General features: G+C 37.8%; 1 protein-coding gene and 1 pseudogene across 1 annotated transcript; both read left to right on the plus strand.

Moving 5' to 3' along the window:
- The first annotated feature begins 590 nt into the window (after positions 1 to 590).
- Positions 591 to 3,081, plus strand: LOC119881998 (protocadherin alpha-3-like). The gene has a single exon (XM_038692020.1). The coding sequence runs from the start codon at positions 688 to 690 to the stop codon at positions 3,064 to 3,066; it is 2,379 nt and encodes a 792-aa protein (XP_038547948.1). The 5' UTR covers positions 591 to 687; the 3' UTR covers positions 3,067 to 3,081.
- A 5,478-nt stretch (positions 3,082 to 8,559) lies between these two features.
- Positions 8,560 to 10,594, plus strand: LOC119882003 (annotated as a pseudogene).
- The last annotated feature ends 4 nt before the right edge of the window (positions 10,595 to 10,598 follow it).

The following is a 10,598-nucleotide window of genomic DNA, read 5'->3' on the forward strand; positions in this document are numbered from 1 at the left end:
CATAATACAGCTTATCATTTGTAAAGAGGACAGTCTTTGTTACCATTGTCTTTGGTGCTGAAATGAAAAGTTTACTCTTTTCCTGCAAAACAGAGTAATTATACTCTATATTTGGGAACATGTGGGCATTGAGTTTTTGACAGCTAGGTCTCAAAATAATCCTACTTCTAACCAATTACTGACTGAAACGTTTGAAGTTTGGCATGTTTCAGTGTTTCTGTAGAGTTGCCTGAACAGTATACATACAGTAGATTTAGTTAGAGGGGAAGGCTGTGCTACGACTTGTGCTTGTTTTCTGTGATGCTGAAATACATGAACACCTTAAACAGCAATTCATTGTTTAAGGAACATATTGGACGCTTATATTTAAATGGTAATTTCATACGCCTGTTGGTGAGACTAGAGGAAGACTATAGAGTCATTTTTGTTTTTTAAAAAAAAAAAACGATTATAAAGGAAAGTCTGGTTTTAGTAATCACCTCTGGGTGTCACTATTATAAAGGGAAACCAGACACGACTTTGTCCCTCCCCTCACCAACCTTTTCTTTCCCATCTGAGCAGAGCAAAGAAACACTTGAATCAACCACAACAGCCGATGAAATCACGTTGTGTGTTCTTTAAAGATGCGATACTCCACGGGATGGACATAAATAATTGTTTGTCGCAGTAAAAGGCTCCTGTGTGTATATGTGTTGTTGGATAATGATGGGGACCGGCACGAAAACTCGAACAACGGACTGCTCCTGGTTTCTTTTGGCACTACTGCTGCTTTTCGGAAAACAGGCTTTGGCTCAGACAAGGTACTCTATTCCAGAGGAGGTAGAAGAGGGAACTGTTGTTGGAAATGTTGCGAAGGATATTGGCCTTGACATCACCTCTTTGAATGATCGACGGTTCCGAGTCGTCTCTGAAAGTAAGGACCCTATTTTTGAAGTCAACCAGATCAATGGGGCATTGTACGTTCAAAAGCATATTGACAGAGAGGAGCTCTGTCAGGGGAGCGGTGCTTGTCTAATAGAGCTAAAAATCCTTGTTGAAAACCCTTTGGAAATACACTATGTAATCGTAGAAATCACCGATGTAAATGATCATTCTCCTGCTTTTCCTGAGAGAGAACAGATATTTGAAATAGGTGAACAAACATTACCAGGAAGGCGATTTCAACTACACACTGCTCGTGATCCCGATGCTGGAATTAACTCAATACGTACATACACTTTGACGTCAAATGAGTATTTTGAAGTAAATATTCGTGAAAGCGATGCGGGTAAAATACCATTTTTAGTGCTGAAGAAATCGTTAGACAGAGAACAAAAGGACAAACACACGCTGCTGGTTACAGCAGTTGATGGAGGAAAACCTCAACGATCAGGCACACTAAATGTTTCTATTATTGTTCTGGACAGTAATGATAACCGTCCAATGTTTAGTCAGGAGGTTTATCAAATTACAATACAGGAAAATGTTCCCATCTGTACTTCAGTATTTCAAATGAATGCAACTGATTCCGACGAAAGCATCAACAGCGAAGTTGAATACAGCCTTGGAAAAACCTTGAGGCAGAAAGTGTATGATATTTTTGAGTTGGACAAATTAACTGGAGAGATTAGAATAAAAGGTGTAGTGGACTATGAAGAAAACGACGTATATGAACTGGACGTTGAGGCATCAGATAAAGGGACACCTCCATTAACCGGTGAGTGTAGAGTCATTATAAAGATATTAGACGTTAATGATAATCCACCAGAAATAGAAGTCACATCGCTGTCAAATACAGTGTCTGAAGACTCAAAGCCTGGAACAGTTATTTCACTTATTAGTGTGAAGGACAAAGATTCCGGTGTCAATGGAAAAATTATTTCGCACATATCCAACGACGTACCTTTTGAACTAAAGCCCTCTTACAAGGAAAACACGTACTCAGTTGTCACAAAGCGATTTTTGGATCGAGAGGAGGTGTCACATTATGAAATAACAATAAAAGCTACAGACTGTGGTGAACCTCCCTTATCTACCTTTAAAACTCTGAGCATCCAGATATCAGATGTAAATGACAACAGACCGCAATTCTCTCAAAATACATTACAGTTTTATCTGGTAGAAAATAACGTAGCTGGAGCGTCGATATTCTCCGTGAGCGCAACGGACAAAGACTTAAATGACAACGCAGTTATTTCATATCACATTGTGAGAGAAGGGAGCCAAAATGATATAATGTCTTTCCTCAACATAAACTCTGAAAACGGACAAATATCAGCGCTAAAAAGTTTCGACTTTGAAACTCTGAAAACGTTCCAGTTCCAAGTTGTTGCCTCAGATTCTGGAACTCCGTCACTGAGCAGCAACGTCACAGTGAACGTGTTCATTCTGGATCAGAACGACAACGCTCCAGTCATCCTGTATCCAGTCAGCTCTAACGGTTCTGCTGAAGGTGTGGAGGAGATTCCCCGCAATGTGAACGCAGGACACTTGGTGACTAAAGTCAGAGCCTATGACGCTGATATAGGATATAACGGCTGGTTACTCTTTTCACTGCAGCAAGTCACTGACCACAGTCTCTTTGGTTTGGACCGCTATACAGGACAGATCAGAACACTTCGCTCCTTCACAGAGACAGACGAGGCTGAGCACAAACTGCTCATACTGGTCAAAGACAATGGGAACGTGTCGCTCTCAGCAACAGCTACTGTGGTGGTCAAACTTGTGGAGCCCAAAGAGGCTTTTGCAGCTTCTGATGTTAAAAGTTCAGCCAAAGATGAGGAGGGGACCGACGTGACTTTTTATCTGATGATAACTTTGGGCTCAGTTTCTGTACTTTTTCTCATCAGTATCATCGTGCTGATTGCAATGCAGTGCTCCAAAACCACAGACTATACTTCTAAATATCTGCAAGAGGCTAATTATGACGGGACACTGTGCCACAGCATCCAGTACAGATCTGGAGAGAAACGGTACATGTTAGTTGGACCCAGAATGAGTATAGGATCTACTATAGTCCCGGGCAGCCACGCGAATACACTAGTGCTCCCTGACAGGAGGAGGGGATCTGGAGAGGTAAGACATTAAGAAATATGTTTAGGATTCATTTCTTTTTTTGGTTGCCCTTTTCTGGAAGTTTCTTCTTATCTTGTCCGTAAATATCATTCACAGCATACTCAAACATATACTTTTTGTTAAGTGTGTTATATTATCTACAAATGTTAATGAGTTTGTTAAGTTTCTTCTGAATTCTATCCTTCATTCATCACACTAAGAGCTTGTTTATTAAGAAAGGGATGCAACATTGCAAATAAATAGGATCAGCAAAACAAAGTATTTATAATCAGGTTGGGGGAATATGTGGGCATTAAGTTTCTCAATGTTTGGTCTCAGATTAATGCAACTTCTAACCAACAATTGAATGACAGTTTGAAAATGTAGCAGTTTTCTTTTGAGTCTTTTGAGCAGTATGTATGGACCTACCCAGTGAAAAAGAAATATAATTAAGTAGCACTTTTTTTGGATGCACTTATCATATTTTAATTGTACTATACTAAGTGTATATTAAATGTGTTATTTTGGAACAACTTAAAGTATGTTAAGTGTCATTTTAGAAATACTTAAAGTCAATTTTAAGACAATTACAATATATTTTAATATACTTAGTTGTGTTAAAATGGACCTACTTTAAGTACCTTTACTATAATTTAAATATACTTCTTTAAATTTAACTTAAAATACTTTTGTGCTATACTTGAAGAACAGTTTAAATATATTTTAAACTTCACATAAATGTGTTCTCTGAACATTTTTATTAGCATTTCAGCATATTAGTAATTTATTACTAGTATACTCCAAGAGCCACTATTAATATCTTGGGAAGCTGCTTCATGAAACCATTCAGTATGAGAATAATTCATTATTAATGCATTAAAAATACCTTGCAAAATGCCCTTTTAGCATAATAATAAAAAAAAAATCAGTTAAAAAAGTATTTTACAAGATACACACATACAGACAACTAAAAACTTAAATTTTGTGTACATTACAAAATAGATTCCTGTACATTAAAAGGTATAGCAGCATGTATCACATCTTGACCAAAATACCTTCAAATAAAAATAAAATCAGTAAAATGATGGCATATGATCAGTATTACTGAAAAGTACACTATACACATCCCATCATTAATGTTACCTATAGTGGTCCCTCATATGGTTCAGACTCTGGGCACAGCTCAGATGACCTCAAGGCAAGCTATCCCACTTCTGACACCATATGCAGCCAAAGGCGAGAGCAGTTATCCTACCCAGATTCAAACACAGGTCTAAAGGGTACCAAACATGCAACTTTGACAGCAACTGCAAAGACCAGGCTCCTTGGTATGGATGATGATCGTTAATTTTTATTGATATTGATACCCTTAAACTGCTTAACGATCCGATTTTTTATCTATACCACTATCGATACTTTACTATTATTTAGTGATGGTAATTTAGTAAGACCAGACCCAAAGGGCATGAGTTAGGCCTGCAGGGTATGAGGAAAATATTTAATGTGTGATAACGTTAAATATTGAGATGACATAACACTTAATATGATAAAATAAAATGAATGAACAAACATATATTGAAGTGTACATATTAACTGCCTGGTTGTTTTTAATTTAATATTTTAAATCCAGCTAAATGTTGTTTCTAGAGCAGCAACATTAATGTTTACAGCAGCAAAATAACTCCCTAACTTTATCTGACATCACAAGTAGTGAGTGATGTTTAGAAAGAATAACATCAGTCTGTATCAGTCCCTCCTCCTCTCTCGCTGGCTGCAGGTAACCTTACCAGGTAGGAGGAGGAGCGGCTGGTTTGTCTCAGCCAGCAGTTGAGTTTTTAAGTCTACAGACAGGTCTGTGCTGCAGACACACAGCTTTCTATTTAGCTTGTTTTTAACATTTGGCTAATGCCAAGCGTTAGCTGTGCTTGTATAAAACATACAGGATGAGATACTGAGGACAGAGATGATTAAATTACCCATTTCTACATGTTTAATGTTACCTTACAGACAGATGTATTGATAAAGTATTGTCTTTTACTTGCAAAGGTTTTATTGCACGTACTTAGACTAAAGAGCGTAGCTGTCATAAACTAACGTTACAGTAGTTTGGAGCTTGTGTGTGTGTGTGTGTGTGTGTGTGTGTGGGAGCCGAAAGAGAGCAGCCAGAGACTGCAGCCTGATGATTTTCTTATCCATTGCGTTTCAAATTAAATCAGATTTGACGCTCGAGACATAACCTTACATCATAGGACCCGCAAGTCTCAATAGCAGTATCGATAAGATCGAACCTTATTGATTTTCGGGTTTTGAGAAATTTTGGAACCGGGTCCTTTTGGAACCGGGTCTCAATCTCCATCCCTACTCGTTGGTATGGCAGTCCAATCGCTTACTCAACTGTAGTGAAGGTACTCCGTCACAAGCATTCAGTGCAAATGGTGGAACCAAACTGAAACTGAAAAATGTCAATCCTTATTCTTGGAGTGGAGGGTCGGTATCTTTGAGTAGGACTCGTTGCATTTTCTGCAGACACTATGGAATTTGGAAACTGCTTTATCACACAGTATCTGTGGAAGGGAAAAGGAAATATTTTATCTATATCAAAGCAATATTACCTCTAATTAATTAACAACCATTGTCAGATTTTTTGTTTTGTTTAAAGTTGCCGAAACACAATATGACATAATGACTAACTGTTCTGATAATGCTAACTTTTTAGGTTCAGGTGAAATGGTTTTCCACAAGGGACCCCTCCCAGTTAATGCTCAAATAAATATGATATATATATATATATATATATATATATATATATAAATAAAATAAAATATTTTTTTCACAAGAATATTTGTTTATTTAGTCTGACCCCATTGACATGTAGTGAGAGCAAAAACAGTGATCGTGTGCAGGAGCCAGACACATCTATGAGCACACTGAGCTTGTGAGGCTCCAGCTGGTCCTTTGAGGTTTTCGTGACCTCTAATCCATCTGAGTGAGGCAACGATCCCAGGAAGCTCTAAAAGAAAAGAAATGCAGTTGCAAATGAAATATAATAAATATTCAGGTAGGCCAGTACTTCCACCTAGTTTAGTTCTTCATTAGCGTATCAAGCGGGTCTTAAAACAATTCCCACATAAGTGTGTACACTTTAACATTGCTGTTATAACGGAGTTATTGGTCACTGTAATGATTACCCCCTCCGTGGCTGCAGTGAAGAGAAATCTCTAAAAAAACAGTGCACCTTTAGAAGATATCCACTTCTGAATAGTCTAACACAGATGCTCAGCTGATGATTCATAGTAGCTTCAGCTAAACTTTAGAATGAATTTATACAAAAATGAAAAAACAAAAACAAAACCCGTGGTGATATCTTTACAGACTATATGGGCAGGAATAATAATGATTAACGTTACAGTGACCAATAACTTACTGTAAACATGGACATGTGAGTATTAAGGTAGACTATAAAAATGACAACCTTTAGCACACAGACAGCAACATATTAAGTTGCATTTATTACTCTGATAAAGACCTCACTGGTCATTTTAACAGTGCAAAAGCAGAATTGAGGGCTCATAACAGTTACACACATGCACAGGCCTGCCTTGTTAAAATCTCATGCATCAAATTCCAGCAACAGGTTACTGAGACTCTATATTACCGAAATTTTAGTAACATTAAAATCTGCCTTACAGCAAAAAGCAATAAATTACTGTAACGTTAATCGCATTTCTATTGTAACACGTTACTCCAACACTGTTTAAGGCAGACGAGAGCTGTCTCGATTATGAAGCTATTAAAATGCTAACTAACGTTACCTAACAAATATATTAATCCACGTGCTAGCATTAGCTAATGCACACCAGAGCTATCCACCAAGGAAAATATTTTCAAACCCAGAGTGAGCTCAACTTTAGTTAACTTACACAATTGTGTTGTCTTGCTAACAATAATAAACTTACCAAGAAAGACGGTTTTTGCTGGCAGTCTCTGCGTCTGTCCTCTCCTGCTTGTACTTGCCAGGCACGCCTCTTTTCACTCTTTAACTTCTGCAGGGAGCTGACCGGATATTCTTCTCTTCTGTGTTCTTTTCTTATTATGTCTGTGGTGTCCACCTTCCACGTCCGAGTCGGTAAAGTAAAACAAAGGAAACCTGAGAAACAAAATGATTTCTGGCCAAAAATAGCTTCCCTCTCAAGTAAACACGTTAACCTTCGTGAAGCGGACTTTCACGCTGTGTGATTGGGTCATCGATTTGAAAACCTTGATTCTGATTGGTCAGGTTGAATGCAATGTGCTAGTGGGCTTGGCGGGAGGACACACTTCGCCCCTATGTACACGTATTTACCGTTTACACACAGAAAAAAGTATATTTACATAATGATTTAAAGTATGCTTATTTCTATATGTTGTTGTTTGTTAAGTTAACAACATGTGCTGCTTCCTTCTGGGCCAGGTTACCCTTATGAAAGAAGTCTCTGATCTCAACTAACTATTTACCTGATTAAAAAAAATTAAAAGAAAGAAAAGAAATGAAAAAAAAAGAAATAATATGCTTTTGGAAAATATTTTAATGTTCAAAAAACATTTTAAAACGTTTTAAATGTTTTAAAACATTTTAAAAATCATACTTCTGGAAATCAGGCTGAAACATGTGGCAATTACACAAATAATTACAATATTTTGCAGTAGCCTACACAATGAAGCAGGTTTGGCATAAATATATTTTTAACCCACTAAAAGTGTAATTGTTTAACAATGTACTTCCACAAAGTACACCTAAATAGTATTTACTAAGAGTTAAATATAAATATATTTTGAATAAATAGATTAAAATGTTGTGAAAAATATACTTTTATATAAGCATATTTATTAAAAGTTTAATTAAGTATATATTATTACCAATTTATTCAAAGTATACTTTTGAGAAGTATATTAAAGCTCAGGAGAATATAGCTTTAATATACTTGTAGTAAGCATGTTAGGAGTATGAATGTACTAATAGCATACTATGTGAATTTCTAGTATATTTTCAATGCCTTTAAAAGAACTTCTTTTGACATGGGTAGTTATTTTAACACACAACTACTTCACTTACCTCGTCATTCGAGGGAAGGCTGTGCGACCATTCCTTATTGCTGTTCATGGTGCTGAAAGACATGACCATGTTTAAGAAACATTGATTAGTATAACTCTCCCTAAGTCTGTATTTAAGTGAATTGTGTTGATTAATAAACCTCTAACAAGTGCAACACATCAATCATTTTATTTGTCAGAGGGAAAGAGTGAGAGGATGATAAAAAAAAATACAATAATAATCAAACGAAATGAGGTTAGAACTGTTAAGTTTTTCATGGCCAATTACATATGTTTTGTCGGGGGCGTTTACTAAAACAACAGTACATGTAGTCAAGTTTACTTTTAGTTATTACCTCTAGGTGTCACTACTACACCAGGAAACCACGAATGTCTGTGTCCATCCCCTTTGGAGGCTTTTGTTTCCTACTGAATACAGCCAAGCCGGTATTTGGAACAAGCATACCCGCCGATTGAATCACGCTGGGCGTTTTGCAAATATGAGATACTGGACATAAGGCCTAATTGTTTGTCACGGTAAAGGCTCCTGTGTGTATATGTGTTGTTGGATAACAATGGGGACCGGCACGAAAACTCGAACAACGGACTGCTCCTGGTTTCTTTTGGCACTACTGCTGCTTTTCGGAAAACAGGCTTTGGCTCAGACAAGGTACTCTATTCCAGAGGAGGTAGAAGAGGGAACTGTTGTTGGAAATGTTGCGAAGGATCTTGGCCTTGACATCACCTCTTTGAATGATCGACGGTTCCGTGTTGTGTCTGAAAGTAAGGACCCTATTTTTGAAGTAAACCAGATCAATGGGGCATTGTACGTTCAAAAGCATATTGACAGAGAGGAGCTCTGTCAGGGGAGCGGTGCTTGTCTAATAGAGCTAAAAATCCTTGTTGAAAACCCTTTGGAAATACACTATGTAATCGTAGAAATCACTGACGTAAATGATCATTCTCCTGCTTTTCCTGAGAGAGAACAGAAATTTGAAATAGCGGAACATACATTACCTGGAAGGCGATTTCAAACACACTGCTCGTGATCCCGATGCTGGAATTAACTCAATACGTACATACACTTTGACGCCAAATGAGCATTTTGAAGTAAATATTCGTGAAAGCGATGCGGGTAAAATACCATTTTTAGTGCTGAAGAAATCGTTAGACAGAGAACAAAAGGACAAACACACGCTGCTGGTTACAGCAGTTGATGGAGGAAAACCTCAACGATCAGGCACACTAAATGTTTCTATTATTGTTCTGGACAGTAATGATAACCGTCCAATGTTTAGTCAGGAGATTTATCAAATTACAATACAGGAAAATGTTCCCATCGGTACTTCAGTGTTTAGAATGAATGCCACAGATCCCGATTTAGACTCTAACGGGGATATTGAATACAACCTTGGAAAAACCTTGAGGCGCAAAGTGTATGATATTTTTGAGTTGGACAAATTAACTGGAGAGATTAGAATAAAAGGTGTAGTGGACTATGAAGAAAACGACGTATACGAACTGGACGTTGAGGCATCAGATAAAGGGACACCTCCATTAACCGGTGAGTGTAGAGTCATTATAAAGATATTAGACGTTAATGATAATCCACCAGAAATAGAAGTCACATCGCTGTCAAATACAGTGTCTGAAGACTCAAAGCCTGGAACAGTTATTTCACTTATTAGTGTGAAGGACAAAGATTCCGGTGTCAATGGAAAATTATTTCGCACATATCCAACGACGTACCTTTTGAACTAAAGCCCTCTTACAAGGAAAACACGTACTCAGTTGTCACAAAGCGATTTTGGATCGAGAGGAGGTGTCACATTATGAAATAACAATAAAAGCTACAGACTGTGGTGAACCTCCCTTATCTACCTTTAAAACTCTGAGCATCCAGATATCAGATGTAAATGACAACAGACCGCAATTCTCTCAAAATACATTACAGTTTTATCTGGTAGAAAATAACGTAGCTGGAGCGTCGATATTCTCCGTGAGCGCAACGGACAAAGACTTAAATGACAACGCAGTTATTTCATATCACATTGTGAGAGAAGGGAGCCAAAATGATATAATGTCTTTCCTCAACATAAACTCTGAAAACGGAGAAATTTTGGCGCTAAAAAGTTTCGACTTTGAAACTCTGAAAACGTTCCAGTTCCAAGTTGTTGCCTCCGATTCTGGAACTCCGTCACTGAGCAGCAACGTCACAGTGAACGTGTTCATTCTGGATCAGAACGACAACGCTCCAGTCACTGTATCCAGTCAGCTCTAACGGTTCTGCTGAAGGTGTGGAGGAGATTCCCCGCAATGTGAACGCAGGACACTTGGTGACTAAAGTCAGAGCCTATGACGCTGATATAGGATATAACGGCTGGTTACTCTTTTCACTGCAGCAAGTCACTGACCACAGTCTCTTTGGTTTGGACCGCTATACAGGACAGATCAGAACACTTCGTCCTTCACAGAGACAGACGAGGCTGAGCACA

Source organism: Micropterus salmoides, unplaced genomic scaffold, assembly GCF_014851395.1.
Source record: "Micropterus salmoides isolate LMB-PRFRI ecotype aquatic unplaced genomic scaffold, ASM1485139v1 Ms_hic_scaffold_2822, whole genome shotgun sequence".
Taxonomy (NCBI): domain Eukaryota; kingdom Metazoa; phylum Chordata; class Actinopteri; order Centrarchiformes; family Centrarchidae; genus Micropterus; species Micropterus salmoides.

What these genes read in the sequence shown, in the direction of transcription:
- LOC119881998 (XM_038692020.1), top strand. Translation starts at nt 688, where the DNA reads ATGTGTTGTTGGATAATGATGGGGACCGGCACGAAAACTCGAACAACG.